This window comes from Artemia franciscana, chromosome 21, assembly GCF_032884065.1.
Source record: "Artemia franciscana chromosome 21, ASM3288406v1, whole genome shotgun sequence".
Taxonomy (NCBI): domain Eukaryota; kingdom Metazoa; phylum Arthropoda; class Branchiopoda; order Anostraca; family Artemiidae; genus Artemia; species Artemia franciscana.
In genome coordinates this window covers 34,010,066-34,030,494 of record NC_088883.1, presented here as the reverse complement: position 1 = coordinate 34,030,494, position 20,429 = coordinate 34,010,066, and the positions used below count along the sequence as shown (strand labels likewise).

At 35.9% G+C, this 20,429-nt stretch overlaps 1 protein-coding gene across 1 annotated transcript in view; it reads right to left on the bottom strand.

Moving 5' to 3' along the window:
• LOC136040976 (MAP kinase-interacting serine/threonine-protein kinase 1-like) overlaps positions 1 to 13,525 on the bottom strand; it is a 73,861-nt gene extending 60,336 nt beyond the window's left edge. Inside the window, exons 1-2 of the mRNA XM_065725450.1 lie at positions 13,509 to 13,525; positions 9,011 to 9,179 (exon numbers count right to left, since the gene is read on the bottom strand). Coding sequence (XP_065581522.1) covers positions 9,011 to 9,179 — 169 coding nt within the window. The 5' untranslated portion in view covers positions 13,509 to 13,525. The remainder of the gene's footprint in view (positions 1 to 9,010; positions 9,180 to 13,508) is intronic.
• Positions 13,526 to 20,429: the final 6,904 nt, after the last annotated feature.

The window sequence follows — 20,429 nt, the reverse complement described above, 5'->3', positions numbered from 1 at the left end:
AGAACGACACTACTGTGAAATTTGGTGAGCCTTAAGGATCTATCCTCGGTCTTCTTTTGTTTTTAGTCCATGTAAATGACCTAACTCGTATCCTTAACCCGAATCATGACGATCCAAAATGCTGCAACCCATGCTTTGATCAAACATCTGAGGACATTACTAACGAGCAAGATGAACTTAGAGCATTCGCTGACGACACTACAATGACCTGCTGCGGACTCGATATGCCTTCACTTCAGCGGAAGATTGAAAACATCATAGAAGAGACCTATCTGTGGATGGATGCCAACAAACTTGTCATCAGTGTCAATAAATCTTGCATCCTATTATTTTCTAGGGTAGGAACCCTTCACCCAGAAATAACAGGAATTGTGACGTCTCGCGGAAAGGTTCAACGACCAGAAAATGGATGTGCAAAATATTTAGGAATAATAGTAGATGAAAACCTTTCTTTCCTTCCTCCCATCCATGCTGTAGAATTAAAGCTTTCAAGGAATCTGGGTATCATGAAGAAACTGAAGCACACATTCCCACGTGAAACCCTTACCCTTCTCTACAGTGCACTCATTAAACCCAACTTACAATATTGCGCAATGGTATGGCAGTCGACGTTCAAATCCCATCTGAAAAAACTGGATTCCATCCACAACAATGCCTTGAAGATCATCAAACACACAGAAGATTATCTCTCGCTGAAATCGCTGTTTAAGCTTTCCTGCTTGGTTTTTGCTTTCAGATTCATCTCCGGCTTTCTTCCACCGCCTTTTAGGAATCTATTCCGTTTGGTATCCGAACAGCATCTTCCAATTACAAGACTATCTGCACAGATCCATATTCGACATACGCCAACAGTGAGGTCGGATTTTTCGCCTGACATCGTCTGTGCTAAGGCTTACAATGCTGAATCTCAGTTACAAAACTGGGATGTAGGAGCTCCCTTGGTTCTTACAAAAAGAGAATTAAAAATTACTTTGTTTTGAATTAGTTTAATTTAAATGATTCTAAATAGAAAAGTGATTTTAACCTTTATTGAGGTTTTTTGTGTGGGGATTGGAGTGGTTTCGTCCTGGATGAGGAGGTGGGGACTCGTAAGGATGATTTTATTGGTAGGGGCCATGGTTGTATCGATGAGTGGAGGGGGAGCCATAGTGTGTATTTATTTTTGAGGTGATAAGGGACTTTTTGCATAGAGATGAGAGATTATGTATGTTATAACTGTTATAATTTTTTTTTTAATAAACCCGAATGAACTGAATAAACTGATCAAGTCAATTTGTGCAGCTCCCTGACACGCCTACCAATTTTCATCGTCCTAGCACGTCCAGAAGCACCATACTCGCCAAAGCACTGAACCCCACCACCAAACTCCACCAAAGAGAGCGGATCCAGTCCGATTACGTCAATCACGTACCTACGACATTTATATGCGTTTTCCAAGATTTACGGTTCCCCCCTCCAACTTCCCCAATGTCAAAAGATCTGGTAGGGATTTGAAATAAGAGCTCTGAGACACGATTTCCTTCTAAATATCAAATTTCATCAAGATCCGGTCACTCGTTCTTAGGTTAAAAACACCGCAATTTTTATGATTTTTCCAAATTAACAACCCCCAGCTCCCTCAAAGAGAACAGATCTGTACCAATTATGTCAATCTCGTATCTATAACTTGTGCTTATTCTTCCCATCAAGTTTCATTCCGATCTCTCCACTCTAAGGGTTTAAAAAGATTTCCGGTTTCCAAGATTTCTGTTTTCCTCCTCCAACTCTCTATGTCCCCGGATCCGATTCGAATTGAAAATGGAGCATCTTAGACATAAGATTCTTCTATATATCAAGTTTCATTAAGATCCGATCACCCATTCGTAAGATACCTCGATTTTCACGTTTTCTAAGAATTCCGGTTTCCCCCTCCAACTCCCTTCAATGTCACCGGATCTGGTCGAGATTTAAAATGAGAGTTTCTAAAGGACAAGATCCTTCTAAATATCAAATTTCATTAAGATCTGATCACCCGTTCGTAAGTTACAAATACCTCATTTTTTCTAATTTTTCCGAATTACTCCCCCCCCAACTCCGCCAAAGAGAGCGGATCCGGTCCGGTTATGTCAGTCACGTATCTTGGACTTGTTCTTTCCACCAAGTTTCATCCTGATCTCTCCGCTTTAAGCGTTTTCCAAGATTTCCGGTTCCCCCCCCCCCTTAATGGCACTGGATCCGGACGGGATTTAAAATAAGAGATCTGATTTTCGAGGTCCTTCTAAATATGAAGTTTCATTCAGATACGATCACTCTTTCGTAAGTCAAAAATACCTCATTTTTTCTATTTTTTAGAATCAACCCTCTCCCCAACTCCCCCAAAGAGAGCAGATCCGTTCCGGTTATGTCAATCCCGTATCTAGGACTTACGATTATTTTTACCACCAAGTTTCATCCCGATCCCTCCACTATAAGCGTTTTCCAATATTTCAGGTTCCGCCTCCCCAAACTTCCCCTTCACCGGATCCGGTCAGGATTTAAGATAAGAGCTCTGAGACACGATATCCTTCTAAAAATCAAATTTCATTAACATCCGATCACTACTTCGTAACTTAAAAATGCCTCATTTTTTTTTAATTTTTCAGAATTAACCCTCCCCCCAAATCCCCAAAAGAGAGCGGATCTGTTCCTGTTATATCAATCATGTATCTATGACTTGTGCTTATTTTTCCCACCAAGTTTCATCCCGATCCCTACAGCGTTTTCCGAGATTTTAGGATCCCCCCTCAATCCCCCCAAACTTTAAATTGCATTAAGTACTGCCCTGAGCGTATAATATTAAATACGTAGCCTAAAGTAACCTAAACCCAACTAAAAATTTGATGAAAATATATCTACAGTGTTTAAGTTAAAAATGCCTCATTTTTTTCTAATTTTCAGAATTAACCCCCCCCCCCAACTCCCCGAAACAGAGCAGATCCGTTCCGGTTATGTCAATCACGTATCTAGGACTTCTGCTTATTCTTACCAACAAGTTTCATCCCGATCCCTCCATTCTAAGCGTTTTCCAAGATTTTAGGTTCCCCTCCCCAAATCCCCCCAATGTCACCAGATCTGGTCGGGATTAAGCAGTAGTAGTAACAAGATATCCTTCCAAACATCAAATTTCATTAAGATCCCATCACCCGTTCGCAAATTAAAAATACTTAATTTTTTCTATTTTTTCCGAATTAACCGACCCCCCACTCCCCCCCATATGGTCAAATCGCGAAAATGACTAACGACTAACTTGATTAATACCAAGTGCCATAAAAACTGGTTCTACAGTGCGTCAATGGATGAAGAGCTTAGCAAAGGCGCTATAACATATAAGTACCGACTCAAATTCTACCATAATTTACCCCCAACCAAGGCCGTATCCAGGGGGGTTAGGGGGTTCAAACCCCCTTAAAAATTTTTCTCAACTCGTAAAAACGTAACAAAAATGCATATTAACAAATTTTTGATGCGCTGTTTAAAGTTTTTTCGTCTCTCCCGGAAAAATCCTGAGCATGGACTTGCCCCTCCCTCCTAGTGTGCAAATATGTAGCTCAAATTAAATATTTCCCATGTGTTTTTCCGTTTCTTGATTTATTTACAGTTGTTTCAATTTACGGATAGGCCTACACGGTTTGAAATAATAGGTGATACATTGGAAATAAATATGTTGGGCTATATATTCGCACATTGGGAGGGGGATTGTGAGTAAAGTGGAATTGTAGTCAAAATGTATTAACTACAATTTTCCTGCATATTTTGAAGTAATTTTTTTTTTCTTAACATGTTTCCTTTTCAGCAAAGCCAATCTTAAAAAAACACGTTCATCGCCTGTTAAAGCTAACTATTCAACCATTCAGGCGGTTCCAAGCCATGTTAATAGCCAATAATACAATAACAATAATACAAAGCCAATAACAAGCCATGTTAATATTAATAAACCTTTATGCACCATTTTCCCATACAATTTCAAATAATATACACACGAAAAAGTTACTTTCAGAAAGTTAATTAAAACAAAAACTAAGCGTCTGCTTAAGACAGGCATCTGTACCCTCTTAATGGTCAAACGACGAGATTATGTCATAAATCCTATTATTTCTGGTAATACTCCGCTAAGCATAGATCTGTTAGTACAATTAAAAGCCCCCAATTTAGGTTATTGGCAGTTTTTATTACCTTTCGCACTTATTTATAGTATAAAAATAAGCACAAGATTTAGCGAAAAAATGGTAACATATTTATTTTTTGTAAATTATCTCGTAAGTTTGAGAAAATATTATCCGTATTTTTTTCTGCAAAATTTGATAATCCTAACATAACCATGACCCTGAAATTTGCGCAACTTACATTAGATAAAAGAGATATGTCTAATATTAACGAATATATATAGAACGCAGCCCAAATTGGAAAGGTTCAACACCAATCCGGATGGACTCCAAGATTAACCCTAGGGACCAAGTGATGACTGCTAAAAATATATAATTCATTGGATCATGCTGAACTTCAGGTAGGACATATCCATCAGTATAGAAATAAAGCGTGTGTCCAGTGATGGAGCAGAACCAAAGTCAATGATGGTAACATTGTATAATTCATCAACAAATACATTGTCACGTTCCAAGTCTTTGCATGCAATGCCAGCATCTTCCATTCACTAGAAGGCATTGACTGTTTGCGTGAAAACAGAGGCAGCTGTGGATTCATTGAGACCTCCATACTCTTTAATGCATTCGCGTCATTGAAGTTTCGTCAGATTCCGTTATTATCCTTTTTTTCGTTATTAGCAATCTTAGACATCCGTCGACATCCTTTTCACTTTATCTAAGACGTAAATTTCATCTGACACCAATTCGCCTTTCTTTAGCTTTCTGAGGTAAGAGGATTTATCCTTGATAAATAATTCCTGCTACTTTCTTCGAGTCACCTCGTCTTAATGCAACAAAAACCTTTCCTTGGGCATCTTCACCAAGAACCGAATCTGTTAAAATATACTTGTTACAAAACCAACTGACCGCTCTTTTTTTATATAGCGGCATACTAATCATTAACTTGCTTTTACTATTGATAGACTTTCCCCAATAAGGTGATTTGAGTCCAGGCTATTAATTTTAATAAACATCAAATCATAAAGGTTGCCGAGATCTGGTACTAAACCCAAGAGGAAAATATACCTACACCCCCCTCCCAGAAAAAAGGCTACTTTATGTGTAGTGAAGCATGGTTGCCAGAACGAGAAACGTAGGAGAACAGAGATAAAAAACAAAGTAGTAACATCCAGTGAAAAACAAGAAAAAATGCACATGTATCGGCCAGGATCTCCGGTCATCCGTCCTCAATGCAGAATTAAGAATAAAATAATATATAAATAAAGCAAATTTTTTTTTAAATCGGTTTTCTCACTGAAGGTCTCGAGCCAAATTGACCTTTCAATCACGTACGAAAAATCTCTGTAGGGAAGGGAGCCAGGTTTGATTTTCCTGTTAGGACAATTAAACCAGGCCCTGATTTTGCTCTCTTGATAAATGCACCATTTCCCTCAGGTACATAAACATGGGAAGGGAAAAAGTTGTTGGACCCAGCCCTCTTTCCTACAGTTTCTAGATTCTTGATGAAGTTCTGACCAAATCAATTAGTTTATTAGGAACCAGGGATAGATTTAATGAGACAAGATTTATTTCTCAAAAATTTTATATCACAAGCTCAACAGGGCCAAATTCGCACGAAAATGGTAGGGGTAATTGACATACAGAAACAACAACAATTAAAATAACAATTGCTTAAACAACATAATATCAATAACCTGCTGCAGAAATAGACGATACACATTGAGCAACTTCTGGACAAGTTCTGTTTAAGTTTTCCTAGATCAATGAAACTTTCAGTAGCACCACGTTTTGGAAGTCCCTTATTTTTAGGATTCTCTTTGAAAAAAAAAAATTACAAAAAATGCCCTCCACCTAGATTTTCGCACATTTCTTTCTATCTTCAATAAAAGATTGAAAGATCACTACCACCATCTATTTCCAACTTATAAGGCTTGACATACCCTCTGATTTTTTCATATAGGGCGGAGTGTTGCTAGTTGAGACAGGGTTAGGTTGACATAAAAGCTATTTCTAATCTATGTACATCCGCAGGCTCATGCGGGCGAATGAAAACAAGTCACATTACAGTGGCGCAACTGTACGTGTAGTTTCTGAGTTATACAAGATGTGTTGTTATGCTGTGTGGTGAAAATACTGAAAAGTAATTGTTTTACTTCATTTACTTTAAATGGGGTTTTATTCAAACATAACCACCCTCCCTGAGAAAAATAAAAACATCTATGCGCCTGGCTATTGGTTTTTATCTAGCAGCTACAAGATCCGCCGTGCAAAAAGTGGGGTAGCATAGTAGTTATGCTACTTGGCAGTTTTCATGGCATAGTGAAACTTGATGGGAGATTTTGCCTAAAAATACCATTTTTATATATAAAAATGTTTTTTACTCAAAGAAAAGAGGTCAAAGCACAAGTTGTGCTGCTAAAATGTTGACTGCTTTTGGAATAGTGTCGAATTCTGCTACTGACAGCTTTGGAACTTTTTCGAAAGCTGTACGAGATACACTCTTTTTTAAAGAACAGTTAGAAACAAAGAGAGTGGGAATCAAACCATACCTGACGCCTTCTTACTTGCTTTTAGTTTTATTTAATCGAAATTCTACACCTACATTCCAACGGTCCGTTGATGCATACCCTTAGTAACATTTGCAATAGAAACAAACAAAAAACAGTTTAATTAATTAGGTAGCAAGAACCAAGCTGAGATTAGAGAGGGCGCGGGCAATAGGCCTATGATACTTAGCAAATTGATCTACGAGCTATATTGGGCCTCGCGAAGTTTTTTTAAAGTTACCTACAGTATCCAATGGTGTCAAAATACAAAAACCTAGAGGGGAGGGGCAAATGTATTTTGCGATATCTGGGGTGCAAAATTGTCGTGTTCAATTTCGTCAATAAAAATACTAACGAAGGTTTTATCAATCAGAAAAGAGTATTTTTTACTATCTAGAGAGGAGGGCCAATTGATCTAGAGGGCACAGTCCCCCCCCCAAATAGCGTCACTGATACACTCTCTCACTTTAGAAAATAACGCGTTTTACGGCCAAGACACATTCGCACGGTCCTCCTCCATCACAGTCTATTCAAAGCTTCTCTATTTAAACCCTCTGAAGATGCTCCAATTTTCTTCAGATCCTTTCTTATGAAATATTACCGTCCCATTTAAGGACAAACTGCTTTTCATTTGACCTTCGATGGATGACCAAAAAGAAACACCTTTGACAACCGTCATTTTTCAGTTGCAAAACGTGTCTTAGCTACCTCAGCCTTTCTTTCACTATAGCCCTTGAAATTGGGATAATACCACATTTTTTGTACATCTAACCAATCCTCCTCCGTCTTTTGAAGCACCCACATTTCCAAGCCATATTTGACCACTGTTATCAATGGAGTCCCCACTATTCTTATCTTCGTTTACAGACTCATCTTCTTATTCTTCCAAACTATTTTCAACTGTAGGCCTTGGCTAACCTACTTTTAATATTTTTATTGCATCAACCATCTTTACTAATAATACTACCCAGAAAAACAAGACTACCCACCTGACCAATCTCCTTCTCTAATATCACCTCTTCACCTTTATTCCTAGTCTCAGCAACTTAAGACTCCTAAACATTATTTTTCAACCGTGTTCGGTTTTTTGTCTCAATTTGCGCCCATTACTTCCACAAAGTGCAAAACTGCATATAAAGATTTTTTCCACAAATCGATTTTTTTCTATTTTTATAAGATGCCTAAACCAAAATAGAAACTACAATTCTATTCTTTCCTCTCCTCAGAGTGACATGTAAGCTTTCTGTATCTTTAATTGCTCCCTTAGAATAAAATCGCCTCCTTCTAAGGTAAAAACAGCCGCATTGAGTTCCACGAGTCTAGATTTTTATTTAGAGTGTAAGCAAAAGAGAATTCGATTAGCCCTTAAAAGTCCATAAACTTTGTTTAACTTCGCTCTGTGACAACTGGATAAAATAATACATTATTTTCATTGAATTAAAATCTTCTTCCTCTTGTTTTTGTACTATCCTGCTTTCACAATAGACTTTTAATTTTTAAAAAATGTTCATTAACTCCAAGACCTTCATACTAGGACAAGTTTAGAGCAATGTAATTACATTCAATACATTTATAGACAATACAGTCAGATTTGTAATGCAAAATATTTAACCTTGAATTGACAGCATTGCAGATCCTCTGTTTCATCCCTCATTCCTGCAAATTTTTGTTTATAGAGTGAGACTAAATCAAGATTGCCTCAACATAACACCTCTGAAATTAGGTTAAACTAAGAAGGAGATATCTGATGAATACCTGAACTTTAACAGTCGAATTAACAGGGATAATAACAAGGAAGTTAATGTCAGAACTGAAAAAGCAGGGAATAAGTTATGAAACAGGGAGGGGGGGGCAATCTGCATATATAAACAAGAGCTAAGAGCTCATATGGCACTTGTGACGAGGTCAGAAGAGCCAAGAGCTAAGAGCTCATATGGCATGAGCTCTAACAAAATTCTAAGTATCAATAGATTGATTAAAAAGAAAATCAGAGGCTTAATACCAGTCAGAATTTAAAATAAGAGCTCTGAGACATGAGGTCCTTCTAAATATCAAGATTCATTAAGATCCTATCACCCATTCTTAAGGTTAAAAATACTTCATTTTTTCTGCTTTTTTTAAATTTAGCCGACCCCCCCCCCCACTCCCCCCTTCAGATGGTCGAATCAGAGAAACGACTATTTCTAATTTAATCTGGTCTGGTCCCTGATACGCCTGTCAAATTTCAGCGTCCTAGCTTATCTGGAAGTGCCCAAACTAGCAAAACCAGGACAGACCAACAGAATTTGGAATCACTATATGTCACTTGGTAAATACCAAGTGCCATAAAAATACGCTACTTACCTTCATCACAGATACATTCTTTAGCAATGGATACACCTGCCAACTCCTCAGAGCAAAAAACACCAGAGTCTTTGCACTCACTTCCAGATCCATTTGTTTTTCCACAACTCATTGATTTGGGCAAATCCTTATCCAATGAAAGGTTCTCCATTACAGCTTCAACATTCATCTACAGAAAAAACCTCAATAGTTTCAAATGAACACAGACATAGCAAGCAGGAGAGTAGGGGGAGAGGGACCTGAAGATCTTAATCTTTTAATCAAGTCCAAAAGATCCTTTTTGTAACATTTCTCTATAGTAAATGAGTTCCTTAAACTCCACAAACATAGAATGACAATTTAGCATGCGTCTGGATCTTTGACATTAGTTGAACTACAGCCAACTTTAAGTGCTTACCTCTCTATTATCATAGCTACTTCAATCATTTTACACTTGAACTCTGAAAATCTTATCTCATGTCAATCTGATAATTGATTTACTCTCAAAGAAGTAAACTTTTGATGTTCTGGCCTTGGAAGAACCATACTCAGATTTACAATTGACTTTACTGCATTCAAGTCAACTGCCATAATTCTATGTTCGAACACACTCTCTAGTTCTACCTATAGTAGAACTAGAGAGTGTGGTGTCCAATAAATCATTGAGATTCTAAGATTCCAAGACAGGCTGTATCCAGGACATCAAAACTTGTTTTTCAAAAGTAACATTTTGTATTTTTTTGCAAGACAGACACCAATTTCAGAGGGGGCAGGGTTCAAATCCAGTAAAACCTCCTCTGGAGACAGCCTTTGACACAATTGTAGTCTTGTGGAATAACACATGTAAGAAAAACAGGTCAGGAGAAGTAAAATTTTATAGCTTAGTAATATACAATGGGTTACAAGAATACTCATAATAAAAAGATTGTAATGCACCTGAAAAGATTTTGCCCAGAATGCAACCTTTCCTATTCCCCATAAAAATCATTGACCTGTGTGTCCACATTTCCAAAGAGAAAGGAAACATCACATATGAAAGACATGTTCACACTAGCAGTAACAAACATCAGAACTTTCATGAGTACTAACATTTTTTAACTGAAACTTCTTAGGTGGGGACCCTTGGTAGAAGAGGGAAAGAAGTTATATATCAGTAAAATAAAATACAAAAGACATTCAGTTACCTTACTTGCAAATTTAGATTCTTGAATGAGCAGGGCTTTTAAAATTAGGCTCGAAAATGGTTCCCTATATTGATGGTTCCCTCCATCTGCAGAATGTACCCAAGCCATCTCAACCTTCCTCTCATTATGGTCCTCAAGTAAATATAGACAAGAAACTGACATGACATTATGGTGGAACAAATTCTATTTTACCAGTGAAATATCCAACTTGTCTAGGTTTTCTAACATAATTCATGTTTGGAGTCTAGTAGGGAATAATTCAACATGAAATTCTAAATCAGTATAAATACATACAGGGGAAATATTGAGAATATCCCCAAAAATCCTGCTTTCTAGTGCTATAATGAGAGAAGGGTTGAGGTGGCTCAGGTACATTCTGCAGATTGAGGATGACGGATTGCTGAAGTTTGTCCTTTTCATCCCACTATCTAGGACTAAACGCAAAGCAGGTTGTCTGCAGTTGGGGTGGGAGGATCTAAACAAAGGACTTTGAATAGACTGGGATGGCAGAGGAGCATTGGTAGCAGTGTTGGCCTCAGACAGCTAGTTGCTGCAGTGAGTTTTCAGTAGTAGTAGTAGTAATTGTTTAGGAGTGACAACTAGACTACAAACAGGAACTATGTAAGAAAACCCAGACAAGTTGAATATTTCATTGGTAAAATAGAATTTGTTCCACCACAATGTCACATCAGTTTCTTGTCAATGTTTACTACAAGTGTTAACTTCTCTTGAAAAAGGTCTTACAACAAACAGAACCAAGGATATGGTAACTTGAATCCTTTGAATCAAAAGGGTGGGAATTAAATTAAGTACAAAAAAATTATGTCAGAGAGTCAACATGGATTTTGAACATTTTTGAAAGGTAATAGAAATAGAATGTCAAGGAAAGGACAAGTAAATGAAAACAAAAATTAAAGTACTACAAAAAATGCACATAGTAATAGCCTACTTATGAAAAATAAGATTAAAACTCCTAGAATTATGTTTTAACAAGCAATGTCAAAGTGTTGGTCAGACATTATTGAGCAATATTGATATCTTTTAACCTGGTTCTCAAATATTAATATACTTCATATTTTCTGACTGAATTGAAATAAATAAATATGCTAAAAAAAACAAATAATAATAAAACACAAACAAAATATGTCTGTTACAGGAGAAAATACAAAACAAGCATTTCTAACTAGTGACTTCTGGTATTCACTTATGGGTACTCCTGAATGATAAATTTGACATCATAGACTATTTTGATCAAGAATACCAGCTTGAATGAGCAAACATATTTGTTTTCACTTGTTTTCAAAATAAACATATTTGTGAAAACCTGTAAAGGAATCACCAAGTCACACATTAGAATTCATAATGCCACTATTAAGGTCAAAAACCTATTGGCGGACAGCCAACCTGGGTTAACATTTATATTCCAAGGTCTTTCTCTATTCTACTCTCTTTCCTTTGGTTTGCTCAAAACCACTTCATAGATCCTAATTATCAGGGGGGGGGGCAATAACCCAGCCCTGCCCTACCTCATAGACATCCATGTATTTAGGCTATAAATGTTACCCAACTAAAAAAATAAAGGCCTAGGTTTGGGTATAAGCTATGCTGAGTCTTGTGACTCTTGAGGAGGGAATATGTTAAGAAAACAATTCATGGTATGTGTTTAGTTTTGTTCCAAGTGCTCTGAAGTGTGTATTACTGGCTATAGCAAGATTCTGGTGATTGCATATTGTTTCTTTTTCATTATTAGAGAAGTGTATCCATTTCTTAGCTTTCTAAAATCCCACTCTAATGGGACTAAAAATGTGTAAAGTGAGCATGTTTACAGGTAACATTACCTATAGAGCAAAGCATATTATTCCATGAGCTCTGCAACTTTAACCAACACAATCAAGTCCCACCTTGATAAGGAATGTTTCTCCCAGGAGTTCCTTTACAATTGGGAAGCTGTAGAGTCCTCCACAAGAGTCTAGATCAAAAACCATAACCTACACTAAATGAACCTTTTTTTCACCACTGGAGCATCACAAGGATAGAAAATCCTTATATGCTCCAAGCTATGATTTAAGGTAAAACTAAAAAAAAAAGTCAAACCAGGTTTATTAAGAAAATAGGCTATAGAATACAGACCTTGCCCTGCTACCTGCAGGGCTCATGAACTAATACACTTTCTATAGGTAATGTTACCTATAAGCTAGCCTGCTTTATGCATTTTTAGTATGCCCCATGGAGGAGGAGGGTCAACCAGAAATGGACACACTTCTAGAATTAGCATTTCTAAGTGCTCTAAACTGGAAATTATGGTAAAATTCTAGTTAATTGACTTCTTGCTATCTCAGAAAGGGTTTAGGTTAGGAAAATGAAACTTTCAGGGATGAATCTACAGACTAAAGTATGCCCTGGGAAGGTGTTTTGAAGCAACTACATCCACTCCTTCTCCCTCTAGAGGGCCCTGGCCTTTGATGACCTTTAAAAATATGTGTGTTATAAAAGTGAAACCTTGCAAAATAGATCTTCTGCTTAATTGAAGTACAACAAAATTGTTTTCAGCTTCATAGCTTTGCTCAATTCTATTTTATGAAGTTTTAAAGATATGCAAATACATTTCCTAAGTTTTGAAAAAAAAAACATTGATATGACTCAAAATTCAACTTGAATAACAGGAATTGCATTTTCAGTACTAAAGGCAGAGAAAAAGCAACTAGTAACTGAAAATTAAGGTAAAATGTTGTTTTGTCAAAATTTATACAGTATAGACCTGTCATGTAGACAAATTTCAGGGCCCTCTAGAGGGAGAAGGAGTAGAGGTGGGTACTTTAAAATACCTTCCCAGGACATACTTTAGCCTGTAGACCCATCCCTGGAAGTTTCATTTTCCTAAACTAAACCAATTCCAAGATAGTAAGAAGTCAATTAACTAGAATTTTACCGGAAATTATGCTCCCTTCTAGCATAGTTTCCAGTTTAGAGCACTTGGAATGAAACTAAACATTTACCCAATGCATACTCCACAAGGGCTTTTAGCAAGTGGTTTTAGCCAAAATTCTGGCTAGCGAGGATGCCTTTGAATGCAACTGGATTGTAAAACTACAGAGCGTGAAACCTCCTTACATTACAGCAATAAGATACGTGTGTTTGTATGTCAGGTGCAAAGCTTGAGGGGGGAGAATGTGACAAAGGCGCCAATGAACAAAATCTTGGGGTAGGGGCAATGCGACAAAGGTGCCAATAATTGACCAAAGTTATTTTGAAGAGTGGAAAAAAAGGGAAAGAATGCACCAGAAAAATCTTGGGGGAACCAAGGCCCCCCTGGATCCGTTGGTGCATATATTTACCTTAAAACAACACACCTAATAAAGCTAACAAACGAAACCACCACGCTCGTTTTCAAACTTCATTGAAGCCGCTGTATAATATCATCTATCAAATTCTTATACGATATAAACAAGAGAGCGCTAAATCAAAACAAAGTTATGTATAAAATAATGTATAAGAAATAATACTAATTATGTTCCAAAGAACATCCGAGACTTTGGAGGCTGACAAGACAGGAATTTCAAGCCCATCCCCAAGACAAGACACGATCTAGGTTACTCAGTAAATCAAAGTGATTTGATAATATTAGCTTGAAAATATTAACTTTCGTCGATCTTTTATCGTTTTTTTCATTTTTATTTGATTCCAAATCAGTTAGAACGGATAGAAACTAATTAAATTTGGGCCACCCTAATGCAAAACTAATATAATACTATTACTGAGAACTCAGCTCAGCACCTTTCTACCTGAGACTAACACAGCTGTATTCACTCCTCTTCCAATACAATCCATTTAAAGCTCCACTCTACATCTCTAAGTTTCCGTTTCCTTGGAATCTTTTCTTCTCAGTCCCTACCCCCTCCCTCAAAGTCGATTCATAAAACTAGACCATTAGAGACAAAATCTTCCTGAACTTCCACTTTACTACTACTACTACTACTCACCGTAGTAACAAGCCACTTTCTTGATGTCAACACAGCTTTGCAAACTCCTCTTCCATCCTAATCAATTCAAAGCCTCCCTCTTTACCCTCTAGGAAATTATGATATCTCACAAATCTTTCTTTGTGACATCCTCCACCCCAAACATGGGTGAATTGCTCTCTGTTTAGCCCTAGACGGTTAACCGAAAAGGACAATATTTGGATACCTGTAGTCCTTCATCCACAGAATATGCCCTAGCCATCTCAAACTTTCTTTTATTCTAACCCTAGAAAGCGGGATTTTAACGCACTTTTCGAACATTCAGTCGGCCGGGTACCCAAAACAGTCCGTAGACAATTTCTCTGGAAAACATCTAACGAATCCACCTCCGTTTTCCGGAGTGCCCATGCTTCAGCCTTCTATTGGACCAGTGTCATCATTATACCTTTCAAAATAGTTTGATTTAATATTCAATGCATTCAATAGTTCATAGACTTATTTTCCTATTCTTCCAAAATTTTTCCAGCAAACTGTAAAAAATATAAACCTAAACCTACAATTTATTGAAAAAAGAAATAAATTTTTGAGCAATTGTCTGTTTCTTTCCTTTTAATATGTTCCTATCAAATCTATGACAACCAATAGATTAAATAAAACTAAAATTTGAGAAAACTGTTTAATTTTCGACAAAGTACAAAATACCAACCTTCAGGGGGTTTAGGGGGTAAAACGACGCTAGTTTATGATAATTACTGTTTGTGTGATGTTGGGCTTCATTCTTTGGTTAAGCTTCTGTTTGCCCCTGGTTTTATTTTTTAAGTCACAAATATTTTTGTTTATTTCATAATAATAGAAAACCATAAAAGGCCAGGTTCTCACAGGTTTCGCTAGCTATTGCATTCTAAAATCTCTTGAATCCAGAACAACGAGACTTTTGGCTAATAGCAAAATTAGAAAGAATCTGGCTTCTAATTTCTTTTTATCTTTATAAATTGTAAAAAAAAAAATTCACTTTGTATAAAAGTTAAACTCTGTTTATTAAAAATTTATATCGCTCTTGCCTTTTAACTGAAAAACTTTGCTATGGTAATTTGACTGCTAATAATCTAATCGCTACACGCTTAAACTACTGTGATTATTAAACACAAGATAGACAAAGGATGCTTTCCACGTCAAGATCATAATTAATAATGCTTATTCTTTTACTGATATCTCCTAGGTATCATAGAAAATTTATTCTCTTTATTTATAAAATATTCAAAGATTTTAATCAGGAGTGGAATTAAAAACGGGAGGAATATAATAAGTCTTAGCCAAATTCTGTATAGTTGATACAGAATTCGTCATAGTTGATTGAATTCTTTAAATTAAATATTGCAACTGATACACTTAAGAATCTTACACTTAAGTATTTTTTCATGTTTTTTTCACACCACTTTCAACTTCAAAAGCCATGATTAATAAAATTAGAATAACTTTTTGACTGCAAAAGTCCTTGCATTGGACTGCTTAAAGACTAGTAAACTTTATCACCTATGTTTTGAATTTTTAAACTACACACCTAGACAGGACTATAGATGTCCTGATTGTATTTGATGATAATAAAACCCAGGAAAAAGTAAAGAAGCACCACCTCCAGTCATTAATAATTATAATCACTTGGCATGGAATGTTTGCAAAATGCCTTTTTTAAATAAATCTTAATGCAAGGTGACAATAAACAAAAAATAAAAAAAAGAACAAAAATATAAAAATACTTTAATCTTGAAAGCAAAACGCCTATTATTGAAGTCAAGATGATATCTATTTTTAAAAAATACAAGATTTTCCGAAAATATACAACAAAAGGGCATAAGTCAGCTATAGTAATTTAATGGTGCAACAAGGCACTTTAAGTCAGGTGAAACTCTTTAGCCCACAACCTTTAGGCTTTGACTGAGTTAATCCATTTTTTCCATTTTTTTTTAGTTTTTAGAATGCTCAGAGGTTTCTTTTTCATATTCAAATATTACGAACAGCTCTACATTCCGTTTTGTACTCACAAGGGTAATCGGCAAAGCAAAATAATTGTTTTTCCGCTACAGCATCTTAGACTCATAGAAAACTTCTTTTGTACAATCACTAGATTTTAGTAATACTCGAAAAAAACCAAAATTTCCAATCTCCTCCAAAATTAGCGTGTATCCCTTAACTTTCTTAAAATTAATGAATCAAAGTGTATCCAAACCTCCCCTCCCCATCCGTGTACCCACGGAAGTCAAAATTCTGGATAAAATACAGTATTGTTACGTATATTTGAAGCTTCGAGGTGTCTAGAATAGGTGGCACTAGTCTTGAATAGTGCTTTGTTTTTTAGCACAAGAGTGCTCGTTAGTTTTGATTAAAATTGTCTTTTTTTGCAACATCACTGAAGACTTTGGCTTTGTCTAAACTGCAGTTGAGATTTTTGTGGGTTCTTCTTTTAAAAGCGTTAGTATTCAGAAAGATTCAACATTATTTTTATAGAAACTTTGTCTGGCTCGTAGATGGAATAACAATCTAGGGACCATCTTTGGTGCTATTATTTATCCTGGATGAGAAGCTTGTAAAAAGCGTAAGTAAAGTTTTATTTCTTATTGAAAAACTAGCAAACGGGAAAATTACGATGTAAGCAATGGACTAACAAGTCAAGATAATCTATAAACTATATTTGAAAATTAATTCTTACTTTATCGACAGCTTTCACGGATAAAAGCAACATATAACATTCATTATTTTACTTCATAAGAGTTGAGAGTTCGGAACATGAGAGTAGGTTAAAAATTACTGCCAAAAAGATAAAGTCGATTAGATTAAAAATAGATGAAGGTGAATTTATTGGTTAAAGAGAATATCGATTATGTGCTTAGCTTTTCATACAGCCGATAGCTTTTCTTATCTAGGATGTATTATTAGTAAAGACAGTGGATACAGTGAATATATTAAAGTAGAATAGCGAAGGCCCGGGGTATTTTTTCACAGTTGAAAAAAGTTTGGAAGCATAGTAGGATAGGTTTGCGAACCACGGATAGAAGCTTGTATGCTAAGTGGACAAGCATGGCGTGTAGACATGGCCACTTCGGAAGACAGCAGAGGATTTGTTACATGGTTTTCAGAGGAATTGTCAACGGACTGTTTTGGATACCTGTTTGACTGACTGCATTTCAAACAGTAAACCTTATAAACAACGTGGTTCTATACCACTTTTTAGGGCTATTAAGAGAGAACAGTTACGATGGTTTGACGATGTTTTGTGGATGAAAGATGTCAAATTGCCGACGATCATCCTTTTTGGCTATCCACCACGGGCCAAACGAAAAGCAGGTCGTTCGTCCGCTAATAAGGTGGAATGAGATTGTAAGAAATAATTTAAAAAAAAGGTTAAAACTTCTTGAGAGGGTGTACAGACAGAAGTTTAAAATAGATTAGGATTTGTCAATAGTACGTAGAGCCGAGTTGACCTCTAGCGGCTTGATTATTGGCAGTAGCTGCAGTATCTTCAGGAAAATCAGCTTTATAGTTCAGCAGCAATTTACAAACACAGCTAATTTAAACTTATGCTAGGCGTATTTTTCGGCTCCTGAATTTTTATGACAAACGCCGTATAGCATCAATGCAATAACTGCACTTAAATTTTCATTGACTTGGCCAACCTTCCTTAGACTTGGCCAATTTGCGGCTCACAAGCCGCTGGCGACTCTTAGGGGGGGGGGGGTACAAGAAATTAAAAAAAATCATCAACAATTTAGGATATGAAATAAATATGAAAGATAGTTGCTTTGTCAAAATTTGACAAAGCAACATTTAGAGAAGGAGTAGAGGTGGGTAGTTTAAAATACCTTCCTGGGATATACTTTAGCCTGTAGACCTATCCCTGAAAGTTTCACTTTCTTAACCTTACCCCTTTCTGAGATAGCAAGAAGTCACTCAACTAGAATTTTACGGTTTCAAGTTTAGACAGCTTGTGATGAAAGTAAAGTTTTACCATATTATATTGTTGAAAACAACCAAGAAAACAGCAATGAGAAAACAGTAATATTTTGTTGGAGAACAATTGATGACTCTTGAAAATCCATCATTTAAGAGCTTAAAAGGTTCTTAAATGTGAATTTTTCATATTTAAAATAAGTGCTAAAAAAAATGTATTGAGTAGTATGTTCACTTTATTGGTAAGTCAATAATATGAACAGTCATATATTTACCACCTGGCTCGCTATCCCTAATGAGTGTCAGAGATAGACTAGTCTAACTTTGAGGATAGGTAGTTTAAGGAACCAGAAACAAAATATATGACATCAACTAGAATAAAAAACAAAAAGTATAAAATATGACAATAAGTTAGAGAATAATAACACAAAATGACCTTAGGATGAAAGTAGTTTAAACCAAAACAATGGCAAGTCAGGGTACCTTTGAATGCAACTGGATTGGTAAGTCACAAAGGACAAAAGCTCTTTAGATTGCAGCAATAAGCTAGGTGTTTTGGTGGTTCATATGAGATCATTTATTTTTTTTCAAATAAATAAGTATGGTAATTTGTACTTACCTTTAATCAATCCATTTGAGACAACAAATTGAATTAAAACAAACCCCCATGCTAGTTTTCAAATTTAATCGCTTCGCAAAATGGTATCTATGAGATTTTTATAAAATTCATAGAAGAGAACTCTGAATAAAAAATCACGGACAAGGTGCCGCACGGACCTTCGAAGTCAAAAAGCACCGTTAACCAAAAACCAGAAAGTTATGGACAAAATTTCGTTTTGTATATATAAAAAATACCAATAACTACACTCTAAAGAACATGGGACTTAGGAGGCTATCAAGACAGGAAACACAAGCCCATCTCTGAGACAAAACACCCAAACACAATTTAGAGCTGCCCAGTAAACCAAAATTCCGATTAAAAAAAATATGATTTGAAAATGTCAGCTTTGGTCAATCTTGTGTTTTTTTTTTGTTTTTTTTTGCATTTTTCTGTTTACAAATCAGTTAACCCAGATGAAATATGTTAATTATTAAATTAATTAGAGGTGGGTAAGGCTAACGCAAAACTACTACTAATACTATTACTGATATCTCACTCAAGCAGCATTCTGTCTGAGACTAAAACATATGTAAGCACTCCTTTTCAACCACTGTTTGTTCAAAGCTTCCCACTTTATCCCCCCTCCTCCTCAATTCAAAAGCCGATTCGCCGAATCAGACCCCTGAGACTATAGCTTAATTTGCACATTACTGAAAGAAAAGTCATTTTGAACAGTTATCTTTGTTTCCTTCCTTTAAATATATCCCAATCAAATCTACCAAAAATCAATTAACTAAATAAAAATAAAATTTGAGAAAATTATTTACTTTTCGGTAAAGCACAAAATATTAGCCCTCTGGGGGTTTTAGGGGGTAAGACCACACTTGTTTATGATAATCACTGTTTGTATAAAGTCGGTCGGACTTCATCCTTTGGTATAGCTTCTGTTTGCTCTTGATTTTATTTCTTAGATCATAATATTTTTTGTTTATTTCATAATAATAGGAAACCAATAAAGGCCAGGTTCTCACTGGCTTTCGCTAGTTATTGCATTCTAAAATCTCGTGAATCCAGAATCACGCGACTTCTGGTTAAAAACGAAATTTTAAAAAATCTGGATTTTAATTTCCTTTTATCTTTATGATTTGTTATTAGTTTTATTTCGTATAAGAGTTAATCTCTGTTTGTTTAAAATTTTATATTGCTCTTGGCTGGAAAATTTATGCTATTGTTAATTTGATCAATAAAAATAAAAAGCTATAGACTTAAACTAGTGTGATATGATGATTCTTAAGCCCAATGTAGGCAAAGGGTGCTTTCCATGTCACGAACATAATTAACAATGCTTATATTTTTTAATGATACTCGTTCCACATAATCGAATTTTAAAAGGTCATGTCCCACCCATTAGAAAATTTCCGCGCCGCACTGATAAAATAGTTAACGATTCAATTCAGGAGCTGAATTAAAAATGTGCAGGATAAAATAAGTCTTAGTCAAATAGAAAATTGATAGAAATCTCTGTATAGAATATTTCAGTTAATACACTTAAGGATCTTAAGGTCACATAGCAGCGCATTGGGTAAGATCTCTGTTTGGTAACACGGGACCCACAGTTCAATTCTAGCAGCAGCAACATACTGCAGGGCTAGGAATTTGACTAGAGAATATGCAAAGGCGTCTCCAAGTTTTTTGACTGCAAAAGTCCTTGCATTGGACTGTTGTAAAAATGGTACATTGTTAACATGTTT